Genomic DNA, 21,424 nt, shown 5'->3' with positions numbered 1-21,424 from the left:
GTCTCCATGGAGACGCCTCCCCTCCCCCCAACCGGAAGGCTCTCTGCATTGGTTGCTATGCACGCGGGCTGTTGTTAAGGGAAGGAGTGTGCGGTGTACAGTGTGTGTGTGTGTGTGTGTGTGCGCGCGCTTGCACAATCTGTCCAGTCTTAGCGTACTGTGATGTGTACACATGTATATGCGGTGTGTACATACATGCTTTGTCCCTCTCTGAACACACTTACATGCTTCCTATGGGACTGTGTATAATTTATTCTTTTGTGTATGAGGGGCTGACTGCAGAACTCACCTCACTTCTCCATCCCCTTTAGGATAAGATTAAGGTTTAGGAAAATGGGTGTTGCCAGGGTCCCTTAGGACCCCTTTTCCTAGCAGATGAGGTGGAAGACCGCACCTACTAACCCTAATTCCTGCTCTTGGCCAACCTCAGGGAAGTTGTAGAATGACTTCCATAACCAGGGATCCTCAACAAGGCCTGTGTATCTCTCCTCTCGGCCTCAGCCTCCAAGATAAACCCTGGCACCTTTGTGCAGTCCTTTCCCGACAAGAGGGAAGCAGGTGGTCACCCCCAAGCCCCATTCTCCTTCTCAGCCTGGCCCCACCCAGTCCCTCTGGAGTCCTGGGCCTCGAGGGTGCAGGAAAGAAGAGGTTGTGGTCTTCGCTTCTCAGTCCCACCCCATTTTCTAAGGGGTAAGGTTGTGTCCCATGAGGTGGGTTGTCTGGCTAGAGGGGGTGTTAAATCCTAGCATCTTTTCCTTCTTTTTCATTGCCCTTCCTCCCCCAAAGAGTTCACATCCTTAATGAGGTTGGGAGGGAGGAGGAGCCCAGCCTTAATAGAAGACCTAGAAACCCCAGAGGCATAGGCAGGGCAGGAGTAAACAACACGGGGGCCAGGCACTGGGAACTTTGCAGACGATTGGGCTCACAGCAGTGATTAATCAATAAATCAGTAACATCTTAATTAAAATGAGAAATCAGCTGTCAAGTAGAATGCACCATGGAGGGGCCAAGCTCCACTTGAGAAAGAGAGACCTTTAAATTACATCTTTGGATCCTGGTAGGCAGGTGGCCCTTTTAAATTTTGATGCTCAGCCATCAATCGAGATCCAGTTGCAGGGATCCTGGCCTCACAGGGGGAGTCATCCTAGCTGGCTCCCTTCTCCCTCACAAAGGCTCCAGAGAATGCCCAGTTTCCCAAGCATTTGCTGGTAGAGTCTGGAAAAGGCTGCCAGGAGACAGAAGCAAAAGACGCCTAGACTGGGGGAGGAAGAGAGGGTATCATTTCACCAGGGTGTCCTGTTGTGACCTCAGATGTCTTAGTAAGGACTGATCCCAGGAGGTTTCTGGAGAAAGGACTCAGCTGCTTGCCCTGGGGCAGAAGTATTGTTTAATCTTCCAGAGTACCAGGGACTCAAGACCCTTACATTTTTAGGTCTGGAGACCAAGGAGGTTGGGCTCATCCCTGTTGCTTGCTCAGGTTTGATGCCATCTGCAGAGACCATCAATCAGTGGTGACAGAGGTCTCAGATGCCAGGCTCAGTCCCAAGTCCCACGCCTCCCCCAGCCAGGCCTGAAGAACAAGCAGAAGTGATAGACACAGGCACTACTGAGCCCCCTGAGCAGTCTGCAATGGGAGGGCAAAGGAAAGAATGCTCCCCTTCCTAGTAACTTCTGAAAGCTGTCTGCCCCCTAATAAAGCCCTTTTTACTAGGCAGTCATAGCTTCAGCACTGAGTTCCTGTAAACCAGGGCTGAGGATCGGGCTGGATGGATTCATCCTCACTTGGTTGTGGGGGGGGGGGTGGGAGGTGGGGATCCTCCCAGGGTCACTGTCCAAGTTCTCCTGCCCTGCCCCACAATGGGAAAGTTGGCACAGATGAAGGACCAAGAGAGAGTTATGCCGTGGCGTTTCTTATGCTCCTGATTCTGTCTCCATCCCTGCTTTCTTAGTCGTTAGGCCTCTGGCTCCGGCCCTACTGAGCTCCTCTTCACTCCTGGGTTAGAGCTGGTTGAGGGCAAAGGATCGGGCAATGTTCAGTGCGGCCTCCACGTCACCAGTGTTTCCTGCTCCCTGTGCCACTACTCGGGAGCCCCAGGCCTTGCCTCCCATATGGCTACACACCACTGATGCCCAGGTTTCAGCAGTGAAGGTGGGAACTGCATCCTAGGGAAAGAACAGACAGGAACTGACCTTCCTACTGCCCCTCACCACCAGCAAATAGCACCCTGGGAGTCTTGGACACCTGAGCTCCAGTCATAAACTTATTGGTAGCAGCCCTTATTTGTAGTTGGTCTTGGTAAGGAAATCATGTTAGAAGTCAGGGAGGAAGCTCTTGGGGATGAGACAGGGAGGGCACGTGGGGGAGGGAAGACAAGGAAGCTGTACTTAGCCCCATGGGTGGGTGCTTTATGCTGGTTTGCAAGGCTCAGAGCTTCATTGACCAGGGGCTCTGTCCCTGCTAAGTTACGCAGCCACAGAGCTTCAAATCGTGAAGTAGAAGAGAACGTGGGAATACTTGTTCCACACTGGGACGGGTGACTGAAGAATACTCTCTTTCCCTTGGGTAGGCACTGTTTTTAATAACAGGAGAAATTCCCTACCCTGGGATATCTGTGAATCCCTTTCCTGTAGCTCCCTCCCATCTCAACTCTTGCTGGAGAGGAGAATGAATGAAGAGATGCCAGCACGCACTGGATGACCTGGGGTAGTCTTTCACTTTAGCTATTCAACCAAGGGAGGAGAGGCGGGAGGAAGAACGGTAGCATATCTTTCCCCATCCACTCACCTGAGCCACCTGACAGGCACACAGGACCTTCCCTGGGGCCTGGGGACTGAGCAGTAACACGGAGGTGCCAGGGACTTGTTCACACAGCTGTTTCACCACCTTCACCAGCAGCTGGAGAGGTAGAGAGAGTCATCCAGAGCCAATGGACTCACTGGCCCCATGGTTCCTTCTCTAATTATAGGTCTTTTCTCACTAGTATCCTCTTGACCACTGGTTCCTTTCCCTCTAAAGTACAAAGCAGTCCCTCAATAAGGTCCCCACTGTAACACTTCTTATTTCCACGACTCATCTTGTCCCAGCTTCTTCCCTCCTTTTGCTGAAGCTCAGCCACTTCTTCTGTTTCCCTCCCTCCCTAGGAAACCCTGGTCCTCTGATTCCTCCTTATGACGCACCGAGAGGGACTCAGCTGGGACTGTGTCCACAATGAAGGGCCCCACAGGGTGTCTCTCCAGTAGCTCCTGCATTTTTGCTGTGGCCTGAAAAACAGAGAAGGGAGTGGGGGAACAGAGAGAGGAGAGCATATATCTGGAGTGTGAGTGAGTGTGTGAGTGTGAGTGTGTGAGTGTGTGTGTGTGGAGGGCAAATCCTAAAACCCCATCATTCCCCACATACTCCTCTTTCCTCCCTCTTTCTTTCCTGAGCTGTGAGGGGGCAGTTCCTACCCCGGGTGCCCCAGCCTGGCCTGAGCATCAGTACTTCCACCTCTACCCTCCCCATACCTCCTCCAGGGTCTGAGAAGTGTGACAAGGGCTCTGAGAGGCCTAGCCCTCGCTGTTCTGCCAAAACCACAAGTTCCACTGAAGTCTTCCTCCATTGGAGGCAAGCTGCCTTTTGAGAACCTTAAGCCCTGGCCTCTTTCTTCCTTCTGCCCTGACTTCACATCCTTCAGACCCACTTCTTCAGGAAGTTTCACCTGATGACTTATTCTTCCATATGACCAACTTCTCACTTCCCCATCTCCTGACCTGTGTAACTGCTCTGGACTAAGCTGGGCCGGTTCTGGTGGGTATGCCATCCAGGTGATTGTCACAATGCACATTCCAAGCCAGGGGACAGGGCTGGGCCCCCATGGGCCCAGCACAGACCAGCTCCCTTACCAGCCCCATCTCCAGTTTTCGGACGGCAGTGTTGGCACGGCGCTGCAGTCTCTTCAGGACTGCCTGCAGCTCTCGACGCTGCCACTGGGGCATCACGGCTGTGTCTACTGTCTGTGGTCAGAGAAGGCAACATCACGCCCATGTTCCCAGTCTCACAGCCTCCAGGGCAGAGGCAGGGCCTGGGCCCAAAGCACCTACTCCATCCCCTTCCCACACAGAAGATCCCAACAGAGAATGCCCAGCCTGGTCCCTCTGCTGGCCAACCTGTTAACCTTCTTGGTATGAGACAGGGAGACCTGCAAAGGGTTTGGGCTGGCATAAGAAAAAGGGTATGATATAGTGGGAAGAGAAGAGGGAAGTATGTGGTCCTCACGTCACTGAGCCGTCCCACATCCTTTGACAATCGCTGAGCCTCCCGGATATCCTGATTCTCCTGGCTCAGTCGAGCTGCGGCTGCTTCAACCTCTTGAGCCAGATTCTGGCCAATGTCACGGGCCTAGAAGGTGGAAAAAGGTCTATTAGCCACAATTACTCCAAGGTTACCTCCCAGCTGGCTATGGCCTCCCCTGGACCAAAGATCCCCGGCATGTTTGTGCTTTCTCCAGCTTGCCCTCCCCCGCCCCAGCTAAGGATCCTTTCTCTCTCTTCACTTTCCCCTCAGTTCAACCTACCTTTCCCTCTCCCCCTCCTTCCTCCTGTGTGATCACTAACCTGCTGGGCCTGCTCCCCAGTGACAGCCACCAAGCGGACGATGCCCTTGGACAGCTGTCGTTCCCCCACAATAGTCAGGTCCTCTATGGCCCCTGTGCGAAGCAGGTGCCTAGGGGCAAATGAAAGGGGGATGGTAGAGGGACAGGCATTCTAGAGAAGAATCCAGAGCCTCTAGCCCACATTGGAATGTGGGGAAGCAGCGGTGGGAGGGTTAATGGGAACACCAAGAGAGAGAGGAATCTAAGTTACAAGGGACTATGGGACAGAGAGGGGGTGACTTACGTGCCACAGCACAGTTCTATGGAGGTGTGCAGTGCAGCCTGGGAGGTGGGGGCCAGAGCATTGGCTATGGGTACCCCCACAGACACCACCCGAACAGGGTCAGGGTATATCTGTGGCGAGGGAAGAGTAGGTACATTACAGACACTCCCCTCAAAGGAGGCAGCATTCCTGAGTCTTCTATGAAATCCCTACTTTCTTCCTCTCCCTCTTACCTCATCAAGTGAGCGTAAGCCTTGAACTTGGGTGGTCAGTTCCAGAGCCACCTCAGCCATGTACACAGGCTCATCCCTCCCCACAGCTTCTCGGACAGCTTCCTCCACTGCCTGAAGCTGCTTGGAGGTCAGTGGAGCCTGGAGCAATAAGGGGAGAAGAAAGTGACTCCCCTGGACTCCTTTCTTCATAAATGAGCATTTACGGTAGGCCGCTCTATGACTGGTGGATCTGATGATTCTCAAACCAGTGAATCGTGTAAGGGCACTGCTAATTAAAAGCTGAACTCTGTTATAAGGGGATCTAAAGAAATAAAGGACCAGATTTCTGCCCTCCGGAAGTTTACAATCTACAAAGTGAGGAGGTTCTTCTCATAATCGTCATCCTAGACAACAACTACAGCACCATGTGCCAACAACTGCAATATGGTACATTTAGTCTAAGTTGAACAGGAGTGCTAAGGGAATGCTGGGTAAAGGGAAAGGCTGAGATATCTAGGGGTTACCTAGACAAGGATCCCTGAAAGAGTGAGTTTTGAGTCAGACACAGAAAGAGGGGAAGGACATGGGTGGGCAGAGAGACGTACAAAGAGGAGTGGTCTCTCCTTCAGAAACAAGCAGATGATGTCGATGGAAAAGACAGATGCTCCTTCATCCTCACCCAATTAGGTCTGGTGTGTCTCTCAGGAAGAACTCATGGGATAAAGACTGTCAGAGCTAGAAGGGATCTTAGAGACCCTGTAGTCTACCAGTCTCATTTGAAGGAAACCAAGGACATACAACTAATCAGTATCTGAGAGAGTGAGGACAGAATGCAGGTCCTTCTAGGCACCGGATCTGTGTTCTTCCCATCACATGCCACACCACCTCCATCATTGTGCAATGCCACCAATCCTCCCTACTCTTCCCATGTCACATAATTAGAGCAGGAAAAGACTCCAGAGGTTGTCTAGTCCAACCCAGCCCTGAAAAGGAATGCCCTCTAGAACATCCCCAACAAGTAGCTTTCCAGCATCTGCTTGGAGACCTCTGGCCCTGGGGGAGCCCACAACCTCTGGAGGTAGCAAGTTGTTTTTTTTTTGAGGCAGTTGGAGTTAAGTGACTTGCCCAGGGTCACACAGCTAGTTAGCATGTGAGGCCAGATTTGAGTTTAGGTGCTCCTGACTTCAGGACTGGTACTCTATCCACTGAGCTGCTATCTATCCAGCTGCTCCTGAAAGTTGTCTTTCCAACAGCTCTCAGTGTCAGGAAGTTTGTTCTTATATCAAGCCCAAGTCTGCTTCTCTGAAACCTCCACCAACTATTCCTCCCTCTGGAACCAAGGCAAATAGGTCTGGTCCCTCTTCCCTCTGCCAGTCCTTTGGAAGATGGTTATCATGCCCCTCCCTAAGTCTTTTCTCCTCCATGCAAAACATCCCCAGTCCTTTTCACTGATCCTTGTATGGCAGGCCTCTCGCCCCACTGGGGCTGTGCTCTTTCAGATGTGTTCCAATCTGCTCTTGCCCCTCTCTGGTCTGCCCATCTTACACTTCATGTTTGTGCCCTTCATACTGCCCCTCCTGCCCAGACCTGCACACACTCCCCCAACCCTTTTCTGGCTTACTAGGGTGGCCACATCGAAGCGAAGTCTCTCAGGGCTGAGGTGGGAACCACACTGCTCTGTGTCTGGGCCCAGCTCCTGCCGCAGCGCCCAGCTCAGCAAATGGGTGGCTGTGTGTTTCTTCATGCAGCCCAGACGCCATTCCTACAATACAAGAATTCTCACACTTACCTGGAAGATTGGGTTATCAGTCCTGTGGAAAGGGATGGTAAAGGGAAGGGGACAGGCAGGGATGCAGGTGGGGTGTGGCTAGCATCAGAGGGGTCTAGGACATCCTCCCTCCCTTCTATCCCTAGTCCATTTCTGGAAGCCCTAAAAAGTAGGGTGGAATCATAAGCTGGGGTAGTAGGAGGGCCTTACCTCATCCACATACAGTTGGACCCGGTCCCCCACCTTCAAGGTTTCAGGGGCTATCACCTCATGCAGAATGAAACCCCCATAAGTCTGGGCCCCAATTACTGGGAACAGCACGTCCTCAAGGAAAGGCAGAAAGACAAGAATAACTTTGCTTTCAGTATCTTCCATACCCCCATCTCCTCCCCTCATAGGTCTATTGCCTGCACAGCAGCTCCCACCAAACTATCAGGATGATCCTCTCTGGGATTCGGGGGAGATGAAAGAGACAGGGATCTAGTCATGAGGGTATATGCAGAGGGATAATCAGTAGGTGCTGGGTGGTGGAGAAGATCTCCATCCATTCATTAAATATTTAGTGAGGGCAAGGCACGGGGGAGGGGGGGTCACAAAGATGAATAAAACAGAACCTACAGTTGTTAGGAAGGAGAAAATAGACATAATCATAGAACCAAGCAAGATATGGTAAGTATCTTAAGGGAGGTGGAAAGCCAAGTTATAGGAGCTCAGAGAGGAAAGGGGAATGTGATAAAGTATGTGTGTCACCTGTTGAGGGACTGTAAGGGGAGGTAGGAATCAGTGGGGTAATAGTCTGACTTACCTGTTGCCCTTTGCGTATCAGGTAGCCTCGGTCAGAGGCCTGGCCCCCTTGCTCAGCATAAAAGCTAGTCTTGTCCAGGAGGAGGCCGCAACGTTGGCCCCCTGTAGCTGAGTCTACGGCCACCCCATCCAGACTATACAACCGTATTATCTCAGCTTCACAGGCTCCAAATTCTGCAGGGGGGAAAGGGAGGATGGGGTCAGTGCTAGCAGAAGGAAGGTAATCCAGGATGGCCATTGGGCTTGTGGGGATTCTGCTGATTCATGAGGGGGTTGGACTAGATCAGGACTTCAGAATCTGGGTCTGTGTATTTTTTAAAAAATATTTTGATAACTGTACTTTAGTAAAATTGGCTTATTTTGTAATCCCATGTATTTTATTTCATGCTTTTAAAAACATTGAGAAGGTTTCACTAGACTGTTGGAGGGGCACAGGATACAAAAAAAGGCAAGAACCCCTGGAGGGGATCTGGTCTCTGAGGTCCCTTCCATCCTGTTAGGCAGGTAGAGATGGGCAGTGAGTCCACAGCGACATCTGGTGGCCCACTTTGGACAATGAGCAGGACGGTGGTGATACCGTTTGTCAGACAGCTCCCACACTGAAGTGTGGGGGTAGTGGGTGAAGGAAGAAATTGTGCTCCCGAGCTTCAGCTCCCTCACCCCTCTTCCCACGTGGACTCTCACCGTAACACCCATTAGGAAGCAATGAGTAATTATACTTGGAGGAGTCATCCGTTGGGGGAACTCCTTGCTTCTGCAGGTGGCCCAGGGCGTGGATATCCAGGCGCAATTCCAATTTTTCCGCCGGCTTAGCCTGTTGGGCTTGGCTTCGACGCTGGAAAGGAAGGGTGGAGAGGACAGTAAGGGATCGAGGGGGCTCCTCTAGTGATAGCATGGTTGAGGGACTCCTTGACATGGGATACAACAGGTTCCAGAGCTGAAACTATCTCAGTGTGCTTAGGACCACAGGGCACACATAGATAAGGTCTGTCTCTCCCAGAGCAGGGCTCCCTGAGGGTGGGGACCAGGTCTCCTTTGTCCTTCCACTGGCCATAGCCCTTCTCATAAGGGGTACTTAGGATAGATGGAAGGGACCCTCCTTCCCCGGTGGAGCAAGAGAGCATGTGAAGAAGTGACTTGGATCCTGCCTGTTCAGTTACCTGGGCCTCCTCCTGGGCCAGCTGCTGCAGACCAGCTAAGTCCAGCTGGACACTCTTCTCCTCCAGCATCAGCCCTATTAGATCCAGGGGCAGCCCCAGATTCCCAGACAAGGACCAGGCTATTTCAGCTTAAAGAAAAAAGGGGCAGAGAACATCAACGATAGGAGAGGAGAAAGAGAAGGGAATGGGTAACGAGAGGGAACGAAAGTCTCTTCTAACAAAGCAGACTCTGTTTGGCTCCCAGGCCCTGGTGTGGTGGTCCCTCAATTTTATTTCAAAGCAAAGAGCCTAGGATGGAAGACGCCTAGTACATAAGGTCGCTGCTGAATAGAAGCCCTGTTTAGGGTACTCTTAGGGCTCTGCCACCCCAGATGTTGGGGGGAAATTCTAGGTTAAGAGCACAGAGCCAGAGGTAGGATGGCACCACACTGGGAGTCAGGTGGGGGTATAGAAGGGGGCATGGAAGACAGGCTCATGGTGCAGGCAGAACGTTATCGGCTGGTGGAGGTAGAGCAGAGGTCTGCCTACAGAAGGATCTAGAGTGCTGGCTAAGTGGTGAAAGGGGAGAAGAAAACGAGGCAGAGGGTAAGGATGGCAATAGGACCACGCTTTCTGAAACCATTCCGTAGCCCTGACCTGCCACTATTCCCCAAGATACTTTGTTTACCTGGGAATAGGTCAGAGGGGCCGAGCTGCTGCAGGGTCCGATCAATGACTCGGCGACCTCGTTCTAGGGAAGATAGGAAGGCACTTTCTTCCTCTGTAACCAAGCTGACAATCTTGAGGAGGTGCGGAGGAATGAGAGCAAAGGAAGCGAGATAGGTCACTTTACATGAGGAGGCTGGGACCCTTTTGCTATATAGCTCTTTAGATCAAGCTCCTCCTTCCACATAACCCAGGCTCTTCCACTCCACCAGAATCCCCTACCTGGGCTGTGTTCTTCCGCAGCTCTGGGTAGGCATCTCCCTGGAGGGGGGATGGAGAAAGGCATAGGCACGAAGGTAGGGCATACTGAGCTCCCCCTGTGCTGAGGGCCATTTCATGCCACCTCCTGTGAACTGACTCTTATTACCTGTGTGACCTTGGGCAAATTACTTAAACCTTGGGCTTGTTTCATCATCTGTAAGATGGGAGGCCTGAGATGGCTTCTAAGGTTCTAGCTCCATGACCTCACGATCACAGTGTAAGATACAGTGCCTGCCTTCAAAGATCTTGCAGTTTCGATGGGGGTCACAGGCATTACTGAGAACAGAATCTAGGAGACCACTCAGTCACCCCATCCCTCTCCCTCGGACTGATTTTCCAGTCCTTTCTGGGTCATGAGATAGGCTTGGGGTAAGAGAAATGGTGGATCAGGCATGAATGAGGACAAAGCAGGAAAAGGAGATAGCAAGGACACTTGGGTTCTTTGGGGGCCAATGGGTGAGACTGGTGTGTTTTGATCATGGCCAAAGATAAGACACAGGTTTACTCCCAGAGGTGACTGTGATGGGGGTGAGGTGAGGAGGGTGGGCTTGGAGAAAGAAGTCCTTTCACGCCACCCCCCCCCCCCATCTGATCTAGCTTCTCTACCACCCTTCGGAATTTATTTAATGTAGAATGTTAGAGCTAGAGAGCCCTTAGAGTCTACCAATTTCACTTCAAAGACAAGGAAACTAAGGACCCCAGAGGTGACTTGCCCAAGGTCACACAGCTAATTCGAAAGAGAGATGGGACTAGAACACAGGCTCCTCACCAGCTCTGTGTTCTTCCTTTCATAGTGAGGCTGCCTCTCTGGTCCCACTATTCCTCCCTGCTCCACCCCCAAATCACAGAATTAGCATTAGAAATGACCCTGGAGATAACGTAGCCTCACCCACGCCCAAACAAGAAGCCCCTCCATGACATTCTCAAGAAGTGATCATCCACTCCCTCCCAGGAGGCTGGGTGGCTCAGTGGGCAGAGCTTTGGGCCTGGAGCCAGGAAGACTCAAGTTCAAATTTTGCTTCACACGCTTACTAGCTGTGTGACTCCGGTTGGGTCATTTAATTTCAGTCTGTCTCAGTGACAGCTTTTATCTCCCAGGGCTGTCATGAGAATGACATGAGGTAAACCTTGTGAAGCGCTTTGCAAACCCTAAAATGCTTTGTGAATGCCAGCCGCCACTGCTGTCACTGTTACTGTTACCGCGAGTCACGAGGTGAGAGCTTTCCTGACCGGGGTGAGGGTCTCCCCAGAGTTTCTCGCTTGGATACTGGATCCCTGGTTCCAGTGGAAGCAGTTCTCACCGTTCTCAGCCCTCATGACACGGAGACTGAGAGGTGAAGGGCCCCGAATGCCCCAAATTCAGGCACCCCCCAGATCCTCTCCCCAGGACCTGCTCTCACCAGCATCTCTGCGACGATGGGCACCAGGCTGCTCAGGAAGCCCGGGGGCGCCTGCAGAACCTCTGAGGAGAAGCGGACCGCTCGTCGGAGGATCTGGCGGAGAACCAGTCTGAAAGCAGAGGACACGGAGCCGGTCTCACCAATCGGCCCCCACTGTGCTTGCTGTCTCCTTTTCCTGCTTTGTCCTCCTTCATGCCTGATCCACATCCCGTCTCCTCATCGGCAACCTTGTATACTGGATGTTCAAGGGAAACCAGGCCTTCACCGTGACAACTCTCCAGCCTCCCTCAACCCCCACGAGGGCCTAAGAGACTTACGAGGCTCCGGACATGCCGGGGTAAACACCATCGGCCATACAGATACTCAGGGTGCGGATGTGGTCTGCCACAACACGATATGCCATATCTGTGCGTCCCTCATCGGCCACCCCAACACGGCCCTGGTATGGGGGTGCCCTGCAGCCCTGAAAAGAGACACACTGGACTAGCCTCTCAAAGGCCATACCCTTGACCTTGTCTCCCCAGGCAAGAGCAAACCACATTTAAAATCTGACTTTGTGAATGAATGTGTATGTTGAGGGCTGGGGGGTGAGTAGGCAGGTAGAATAAGGGGAAGGATGGAAAGAGGCATGAGTTTTCATGAACTCTATCCATGTTGCCATACTTACAGTTGACCATGTCGCACAGTCTGGGCTAGGAGGTGGAAAATCAGGGTCTTGGTCAATCAACAAACATTTACCAAGTGCCTACTGCACTAGAAAGAAGTCACAGGACTCGAGTTCAGATCCTACTTCTGATTTTTTATTACCTGTGTGACCTTGGGTCACATTTCACTTGGGAAGTCATTTCACTTCCTTGGGCCTCTGTTTCCTCATCTGTAAAATGGGAGGGGTTGGCCTCAGTGGCCTCTGAGATCCTTTTTAGATCCAGCTTCTAAGTATGAGACATTTCCTGCCTTCAAGGGACTGACAGTTTAGACAGCGGTCACAGAATCTGATAGGCTTTATAACTGGAAAGAACTGGAGAGACTGACTCACCCAACCTGACCATTTTATAGAAGTAAACGGAGGAGGCCTCGGTAGTAAGGAGCCAAGCTAAGATTCAAAGCCAGGTCCTCCGACTTCCAGTCCCAGCACTCTTCCCTCTACCACACCCATAAGAGGGAGATTGGGACAGACCTTCCTTAGATTATCCAGTCTAAAGACCTCGTGTTATAGGTGAGGAAAGTGAAGCCCAGAGAAGGAAAGGAGACTTGCCTGAGGTCACACAGCTAGTAAGCAGCAGAGCTGGGGATAAGACATGCCCATGAAGGGCTCAGTAACAGCAGGAAATGCATTACAAAGGTCAAGTCCTTGCCAGCTCTATGACAGATGTGCTTTGTGATCTAGGGATGGGCACTGCTCCTTATCATCCCGAGGAGCGCCCAGAAGAGGGATGTGGGTAGACTGGGTTTGGTAGGGAAAGGCTGGTTTTGGTCTTGGGTCCAGGGAGGATGGGTTAGAGGAACTTCTTCAGGGGCGATGGGGAAAGGTACCTGGTGTATAGCCGTAAGCAGCGGGGAGAAGAGATCCGTGTCATAGGTAGAATGTTTGTTCTGCAGCACAGCCACCAGCCTTTCCAGGCCCATGCCAGTGTCCACATGCCGCTGGGGCAGGGGTTGCAGGCTTCCGTCTGCCTCCCTGATGACAGCAGGTTAGTTACCAAGGGCTTATGAGCATCAGTGATTCCCTCAGAGTGATGACTCCATCTCAGTTCAAAGGATGAGGCAGAATTACTAAGGAAAGGCATGGAGTCACGACAACAGTGGAAGGGACCTGACCAACCCTCCGTCCAGGGTTCTGCACAGTACTTGTGGCGACCAACCCTGACCAACCACCAGTGGAGGTGGGCCCCTCCTTGTTCCAGGTCTGCTCCTCCTGTCAGAATTCAGGTGCACCTCAGGCTCGGCCTCTGTTTCCACATACCCTTCACCCTTAGACTCATGCAACTTTAGAGCCAGACGGGATCTCAGAGATCACAGAATGTCATGATTTCAAAACTGCTTAACATGAGCTGTGAAGAAGGGCTGACTGAGAAAACGTCAATGCTGACAGAAGTTTTCTTTTGAGAATGTTAAGCATAAAGTTCCATGTGCTGAAAGTGCTTGAAAGGTAGACGTCCGAGTATTTTATAAATTTTGTAGTAATTTTAAATGGAATTTCTCCTTCTATTAGATTTTATTGGTATTATATAGATACACTGATAATTTTTGTGGATTTATTTTATATTCTGCAAGTTTGATGAAATTATTGTCTCAATTAATCTTTCAGTTGACTCGTTATCATTCTTTAAGTATATCTTCAGTTCGTGTGCAAAAAGGGAATATTCCTTCTTTACTTATGCTTATTCCCCCAGTTTTTCTCATCTTATTGCTATGGCCAGTATTTCTAGTATTACATCAAACAGAAGTGGTGACAACAGATATCTTTGTTTGGCCCCTGAATTTGCTAGAAAGGATTCTAGTTTATCTCTGTGATAAATCATAGTAGCTTTAGGTTTTAGATATAGACTATTTATCATTTTAAGGAAAGGTCCATTTATTCCTGTATCTGCTACTATTTTGTAAAAAAAACCCTTTTTCTACAGCTATTGATATAATCATATAATTTTGTTGATTTTATCATTAATATGGTTAATGTTAAGTCTATAGTTTTCCTAATATTAAACCAGACCCAGAAGGACAATCTGTACTGTAGTACCAATATAATAAAAACAAACATTTTCAAGGACTTTAACTGATGAAAAATGAAATAAGCAGAAGTAGGAAAACAACTTATACAATGATAACAACATTGTTAAAACAAACAACTTGCCCTGGGAACTACGATCAATACAATGGCCATTCACGATTCCAGAAAACTGATGATGTGACAGCTCTCTTCATGGAGATTTAGGATTTTGGGTATGGAAAGAGACATATGTATACACTTTGGTATACAGCCAGTGAGGAAATTTGCTTTGCTTCATTACGAATATTTGTATGTTTTCCTTGCCCCCCGCCCCCAACAGGCTGGGTGTGGGGGGTCAGAGGTAGAAAAAATTAATTAAAAAAAAATTAAAGAGAGATGGGGAGGTGTGCTGCAGTTATAAAGTGTTGCATGCACTTTCAGGTGAGGTTGCTGTATTATTACTTTTATTTAATCATGACAGTTTGTTATAAGAGATCCCTCCTGAAGTAGGAGGGATCTGTATATGTCTATAATGAATTACACACCAAACTTTTTTTTTTAAAGAAAAAAAGAAGATACTTATTCCACATGGCAATGTTTTGGTATGAAACTGGGCTTAATTTCCACTAAAATGTATCTAATTCTCCTCTTCGCCCTGCTGTGGGTGGGACCTTTTAGATCTCTGGGCTCCCAGAATAACAATCATGGTGTCCGTCAATCCATCTCATGCCCAAAGATTGGGAAACCCTGATCCAGTCTAGCATCTTGCCCATATTCACAGAGCTAATCAAAGGGACCATAACCCAGGTTTCCTGAGGCCCACGTCAGCACTACTTCCATGATACGATATTGCCCTGTTACCTGTTATACTGCATGAAGACCAGATTCCAGAGTTCTACCAGTTGGGGGGGGCCCACTCCTCCTGATAGGTCATAGTGAATTTCAGTACAGGGTCCACAAGGTCCTGTCTCTCCCATCTCCCAGAAGTTCTCCAGGGACCCAAAGGGAAGCACCTGGGTAGAAGGTACCCTAGGTTAAGTGGGGAAAAAAAAGACAGGTGAGTGTTGGTAGTGTTAAGTAATCTACAGGAAAATCTAGAGGACCCCTTTTCATCCTGCTTTCTCAACCTATAAATAGCTTGAACTGTGGGCTGCCAGCTTCAACTGTGAGTCTTCTGGGATGGTCTAAGACAAGATCTGGGGCAAGCCATTTGTGGACCGTAGGTCAAGTTTGAAAATTGTTCCTCCAGTATATTACCCTTTGGAGGTTTCATTGTAACACAGGCAACTTGACTCACCACAATATAAACATCTGGGTGTCACAGAGAACAACATTTTCTGGTGTTAAAAATGTGGCTATTTACACAGAGTAATATTTTAAAATGTCCTTCATTCCTAACAACTTCCTAATGAGTACTGTGCCCTACGAAAATGCCTATCTTGCTTATTCTTAATTTTGGCTGTGGTTGAGTACTGGAGATCTTCACTCCTCCTCTTTCCCTTTTTCCCCAGAGAACCAAAAATACAGAATGCAGATTGGCAGCTTTCCAAAGGCTTAGCCTCATACTTTCAGAACCCTTCAATACCATGCTTACCCCAAGCCGAGCCAGATATCCCTGCTCTCGAAGTCTGGGGCCAGCCCCTCAGGAGGGTTACCATCAAAGTAGGTAACCCACAGCCTGTCCTGGGGAATCCTGTAGACTTGGGTCAGAAGCTCCCAGGCCATGCTGCAGGCCTCTTCCTAGGTAAGAAATGATTGTATTAAGGAGAAATACCATCGTCCTTCTGTAATCCCACTATATAACTCAGCTCTTTCTTTGTACTACATTCCTTTGAATTACGTTTTCTTGTCTTCCTGAACTCATCATTTATAATCTTGTTTTAAACTTTGCCTTAAGGTATCCTCTCTTCCTGAGATGTCCTCCCCCCGGCTTTTGGCTTTCATAAGTCTTAGGCTTTCTTCAGAACCCAGCTGAAGTCCCACTTCCCTCTATGAGATTTTTCTTGGACATCCTAGTCCTCAGAGAACACCTCACCTCTCTGAACTCATACAGTACTTTGAATCTGTACTCTTCGTTCAACAGGTATTTGTCAAATATCTCCTATGTGCTGAGTACTGTGCCAACCTTCACGAAACTCAATCCATTAAGGGAGAGAAGATACTTATTCACATATGTACAACATGAGCTCATCTTGTGTTTTCCCCTGTGCCTGGTTCAGGGGTCTATACAAGGATACAATGAAGGACAGAGGAAGGAACAGGGATCTACTGACCAATGACACCTTTCTCTGCTATGTCTTCATTCTTTCCTGACTACAATGTCCTTCACTGACTCACCTTAAAGTATTCACCTCCAAATGCCCAGTTGCCAAGCATCTCAAAGAAAGTGTGGTGGGAAAGGTCTCGGCCCACATCCTCTAAGTCATTATGCCGCCCTCCTGTACGGACACACTTCTGGCTGTTGGCTACTCGCCGGAACCGTGCCAACTCACTTCGAGGGTCCACTGTGCCCAAGAAGATTGGTTTGAACTGGGATCAGAGTACATGGAAGTGGATTCCACAATTAATAGCTCACACTTTATGATTAAACACATAATCTTTTCTTTTTCCCCCACTTAACAGTATTTTATTTTTTCCAATTACATGTAAAGATAGTTTTCAACATTCACTTTTATAAGATTTTGAGTTCCAAATTTTTTTCTCCCTCCCTCACCTCCCCCCTCCCCAAGATGGCAAACAATCTGATATAGGCTATACGTGTACAATCATATTAAACATATTTCCGCATTAATCATGTTGTGAAAGAAGAACCAGAACAAAAGGGAACAACCATGAGAAAGAAAAAACAAAACAAAAAAAAAAAAGAGAAAATAGTCTGCTTCGATCTGCATCCAGACTCCATAGTTCTTTCTCTAGATGTAGATATCATTTTCCATCATGAGTCTTTTGGGACTGTCTGAGATCATTGCATTGCTGAGAAGAGCTAAGGCTAACAAAGTTGGTCATCGTACTATATACAATGTTCTGCTGGTTCTGCTCACTTCACTCAGCATCAGTTCATATAAGTCTTTCCAGGTTTTTCTGAAATCCACTTGTTCATCATTTCTCATAGCACAATAGTATTCCATTACATTCATATACCACAACTTGTTCAGCCATTTCTCAATTGATGGGCATCCCCCTTGATTTTCAATTCTTTGCCACCACAAAAAGAGCTGCTATAAATATTTTTGTACATGTGGGTCCTCTTCCCTTTTTATGATCTCTTTGGGATACAGACCTAGTAGTAGTATTGCTGGATCAAATTGTATGCACAGTTTTATAGCCCTTTGGGCATAGTTCCAAATTGTTTTCCAGAATAGTTGGATCAGTTCACAACTCCAACAATGCATCAGTGTTCCAAATTTCCCACATGTTCTCCAACACTTATTATTTTCCTTTTTTGTCATGTTAGCCAATATGATGGGTGTGAGGTGGTACCTCAAAGTTGTTTTAATTTGCATTCCATAGTGATTTAAGCATTTTTCATATGACTATAAAAGGCTTTAATTTCTTCACCTGAAAATGACCTGTTCATATCCTTTCTCTATATATATTAGAAATGAGGCCTTTATTAAAGGCATTGGCTATAAAAATTATTTCCCAACTTTCTGATTTCCTTCTAATCTTGGTTGCATTGGCTTTGTTTGTGCAAAAATTTTTTAATTTAATATAATCAAAATTATCCATTTTACATTTCATAATGTCCTTTATCTCTTGCTTGGTCATAAATTCTTCCCTCTTCCATAGAGCTGACAGGTAAACTATTCCTTACTCTCCTAATTTATTTATGGTATCACCCTTTATGTCTAAATCAACACAGAATCTTTTCTGATCCTCACAACAAACAACAACCTGGGGAGATAGACAATGTAAGTATTATACCCATGTTTCCACTCAGGCCACCAAGGCCCAGACAGATTAAATGACTTGCCCAAAGATAGAAGTATATCAGCTAATTGGCTGAGTTGGGACTCAAACTTAAGACTCTGATCCTAGCCCTGCACATATTCCATTATGTCATACTCCCACATTACTAGCCAAGTATAGAAAAGGTAGAAAGTGGGCTCAGGATGACTAAGACGAAGATTCTTATTGGGTGGAAGAAGGATATCGGGCAATCTGAGAGCTGGGTGTGGTCTCTTTTCTGGACTCTAAAAATGAGGATGACCAACCATATGAACTCTAAGGTTCTTCCCAGTTCTAACATTCTAATAAACTATAGAATCAATTAATCAATCAACATGCATTTGTTGAGTACCTACTGTCTGTTAGGCACTAGGCCAAGTACTGGGGATGCAAATGAATGAAAGAAGCCTTTCGAAGAATGAAATAATCTTTACGCACAAGAAATTTAAATTATGTATAATTGTAGAAGGTGGTTCTTGAGCTATGTCTCAAAGAAAAGGAGGACTTCTTTGAGGTGACAGTGAGGAGGGGGTGCATTCTAGGCCTGGGGGTAGTCAGGGCAAAGATGGAGTACCATGTGTAAGGAATAGAGAGAAGGACAGTTTAGCTTGAAGAGTGTGGAAGGGGGAGTAATATACAGTGAAGCTGGAAAGACAGGTGAGGATCAGGTTGTGAAGGTTTTAAGCTAAAGAGAAAGAGTTTATATTGTATCTTAGAGGTGACAGGGAACCACCAGAGTTGATGGTGTAGGCTAGTGACACGGTCAGACCTGTGCTTAAGGAAAATCACTTTGACAGCAGGATATGGGATGGACTGGAGTGGGGAGGGGCTTGAGGCAGGGAGACCAATTAGGAAACCATTGCAGTAATCTAGGTGAGGGGTGATGAAGGTCTGTAAGTAGAGGGAAGACGCAGAAGAACAGATGTGGAGATTTGGCCACTGACTGGATATAAGGAAGAGTGAGAAGTCAAGAATGTGTCGAAATTACAAACCTTGGGAACTGGAAGGCTGATGTTATCTTTGACAGATGTTTGGAAGAGGGGAGAGCTTAAGAGGAAAGAAAAGGAATTCTGTTTTAGACGTGTTGAGTTCTAGATGTCTCTGGGACATCCAGTTTTAAATATTCTATAAGTAATGCAGGGCTGAAGCTCAGAAAAGGCTGGAAATAGAAAGTGCTTGAGGGGAAGGAATTCTCTTCTTTATATTTGTATCACCAGGGTCTATCACAATGCCTGTCACACAGTAGGCATTTAATAAATGCTGGATGATTGATTCTATGACTAGAAGACCCAGGAACAGGACCGTAGAGGAAAGTGTAAATTCAGTGTAGGTTTGGTTCTCAGATGAGCCCTGACTAGTTTTTTTTTAAACAATAAATCTACTGGGGCCACCGGCTACTTCCAATAATAGCAGTAGTGTGTATTGGTAATTAAGGTGGGATCTTATTGCTGTTTTCTCTTTCGGAGCACTTAGGTAATCAAGTGCCCTTGCTGAGTCCAACCTTTGTTTCTTGGATTAAATCAGGAGTCTTTGATGACCCGCTTACCTCAAGGAAAAGCCTAGTTTACATGGGTTTGAATCGCGTGTTGCAACGTCCTTTGACCCTGGACAGGGTATATAAACTCAGAGGCTGGCGTTTTGCCTTTGGGGCTCACTCGGGGAAGGAGTGTTGAGACTCTGGGCAAGCCCTTGTAACTGCCCCCCACCCCCACCCCGGGCTTTGCCAACCCAGACCCATTGGCGCTTCTCTTTCTGGTAACTATGTATGTATGTGATGTCTTGATTAGACAAAGCCCCGTCTGCTGAATATTATTATTAGGTCTGTTGATATTTTCTGCTTGTAATTTGTTTGTATTTCCTCTGGAGTTCAGGGTGCTGATCTTTTCCCCCTGAACTAAATAAATGACATATGTATGTTTTATTAAAAAGTGAAATTGTTAACCCCTGAAAGTTAGTTTCCTTAGTAAAGCAGATCAAAAGAACCTGTGCTGGCGAGCCCTTGTTGGGTCTTACACCTCAGAAGCTGCTGCTGGCCAAACTGTCATTTGTTGCTCAGTCCTTTTCCAGTTGTGTCTGACTCTTCGAGACCCCTTTGGGCAAAGATAACGGAGCTGTCTGCCATTTCCTTCTCCAGCTCATTTTACAGATGAGGGAACTGAGGCAAACAGGGTCAAGTGACTTGCCAAGCTAGTAAGTGTCTGAGGCCGGATTCGAACTCAGGAAGATGAGTCCTCCCGACCTCACGCCTGAAACTCTATCCGCCGTGCCACATGGCTGTAGTAATATTATCATCATAGTAGCAGTGGCAGCAGCAGCTACCACTTATACAGCACTTTAAAGCCTACTAAAAGTACTTTCACACGGTAACTCATTTGAAATTCACCATAATCCCGGGAGCTGGGTGCTATTATCCATATCTGACAGATAAGGACAGAGACGGAAAGAGATTCAGTGATTTGCGTGCTGGCTGGACCCGACCTCCCGTCTTTCTGACCCCAACTCCATTCCCAACACCGCTCCTTCCCTACTGAAAGATGCTGAGCAATGCAAGCCGGTCTCCCCATTTCCGTGTCCTTCTCCATGCGGGTCATTTTAACCCTAGAAAACCGCGCACACATTTTCTTAGGGCGAAACTCCCAAGTTTCTAGGACCACAAACCTACTTCTCAAAACCTCACGCCTTTGCGGCTAGGCCCCGCCCCCGCCTCCTCAGGCCCCGCCTCCTACTCGGCTCTTCTTCACTTTCCCATTCGTCGCCCACGTCAGGCTCCACCCCCCTCGGCTCCCATCCACTCAGCTTCCTCCGGTTACTCTTCTAAGTCCCGCCCCCTATCCCCGAGGCCCCGCCCTCACCTGGTTCATTCCCGCATTGACGAAAAGCAGGCCGGGGTCGCTTCGGGGCCGTACGGAAGCAGAGGGCACTAGCTGGTGGCCGTGACGGTCCCGGAAGAAGTGGAGGAAGGCAGTTCGCACGGCCGAGGCCGAAGGCTGGGGAGGGCTTGAGGAGAGTTGACGGCGGCGGGTCCGGGTCTGGGAGCAGGGGCTTTTCCATCCCGGCGCCCCTCGGAGGGCCTGCCGCAGACGCCCGGTCGCAGCCAACGCCGCCGCCATCTTTCTTTCTGGCAGTGGCTTCTAGGGGTCGGAGGTCAGGTTTCCCGCGAGAAGGAGGTTACGGCAAGTGAGCAGGGACATTCTTCTGCAGCGGGCCTTAGCGCTTTAGCGCTCGGACCCTTTTATTGGTAGAGTACCCAAGAACTTAGACGTGTCTTTCCCCACCAGAATTTATCCTTTGTCATATACGAGATAGATGCAGAACTAGAAAGGACTTTAGAGCTCATCTAGTCTAACCCCCCCCCCCCATTTTACAGACGAGAAAACTGAGGCTCAGAGAGGTTAGAGTTCAGTGAATTGTCGAAGGTCACACAGGACAAAACCAACATTTTAATCAATAAAAATAGCGAAGCTCCAATAAATAGTAACATTTTTATTTATTTTATTTGCTAGGTGGCACAGTCGATAGAGAACCAGACCCGAGTTCAAAACAAAGGTAGTATTTGAACTCGGGACTCCCCAACTCCAAATTCAAGGCTTTTCCTTTGTTACAAA

At 48.4% G+C, this 21,424-nt stretch overlaps 1 protein-coding gene across 1 annotated transcript; it reads right to left on the bottom strand.

Annotated features, from left to right (window-relative positions):
• Window positions 1-1,370: 1,370 nt before the first annotated feature.
• Window positions 1,371-20,944, bottom strand: AARS2 (alanyl-tRNA synthetase 2, mitochondrial). The gene is made up of 22 exons (XM_036767437.1): window positions 20,672-20,944; window positions 16,209-16,400; window positions 15,466-15,611; window positions 14,733-14,900; window positions 12,698-12,842; window positions 11,482-11,627; window positions 11,165-11,273; window positions 9,726-9,764; window positions 9,466-9,577; window positions 8,799-8,926; window positions 8,323-8,473; window positions 7,640-7,812; window positions 7,045-7,158; window positions 6,688-6,828; window positions 5,088-5,225; window positions 4,876-4,985; window positions 4,594-4,702; window positions 4,256-4,378; window positions 3,883-3,993; window positions 3,178-3,261; window positions 2,786-2,896; window positions 1,371-2,163 (listed from the first exon to the last, which is right to left on the bottom strand). Exons 1-22 carry the CDS (start codon window positions 20,927-20,929, stop codon window positions 1,999-2,001), a joined length of 2,973 nt encoding a protein of 990 aa, XP_036623332.1. The 5' UTR covers window positions 20,930-20,944; the 3' UTR covers window positions 1,371-1,998.
• Window positions 20,945-21,424: the final 480 nt, after the last annotated feature.

The sequence above is a fragment of the Trichosurus vulpecula genome, chromosome 7, assembly GCF_011100635.1.
Source record: "Trichosurus vulpecula isolate mTriVul1 chromosome 7, mTriVul1.pri, whole genome shotgun sequence".
In the NCBI taxonomy this organism is placed as follows: Eukaryota; Metazoa; Chordata; class Mammalia; order Diprotodontia; family Phalangeridae; genus Trichosurus; species Trichosurus vulpecula.
Note: the sequence above shows the minus strand (reverse complement) of the source record. Positions and strands in the feature narration are given on the sequence as shown.

Bases quoted from the DNA above. Each gene is read 5' to 3' on its own strand.
- AARS2 (XM_036767437.1), bottom strand. From the start codon at position 20,929: ATGGCGGCGGCGTTGGCTGCGACCGGGCGTCTGCGGCAGGCCCTCCGA. The intron at 8,474-8,798 runs GTAACTGAACAG...CTTCCTTTCCAG, and splicing joins TGGCCCAGGAGGAGGCCCAG to CGTCGAAGCCAAGCCCAACA. The intron at 4,703-4,875 runs GTAAGTCACCCC...ATTTGCCCCTAG, and splicing joins ATAGAACTGTGCTGTGGCAC to GCACCTGCTTCGCACAGGGG.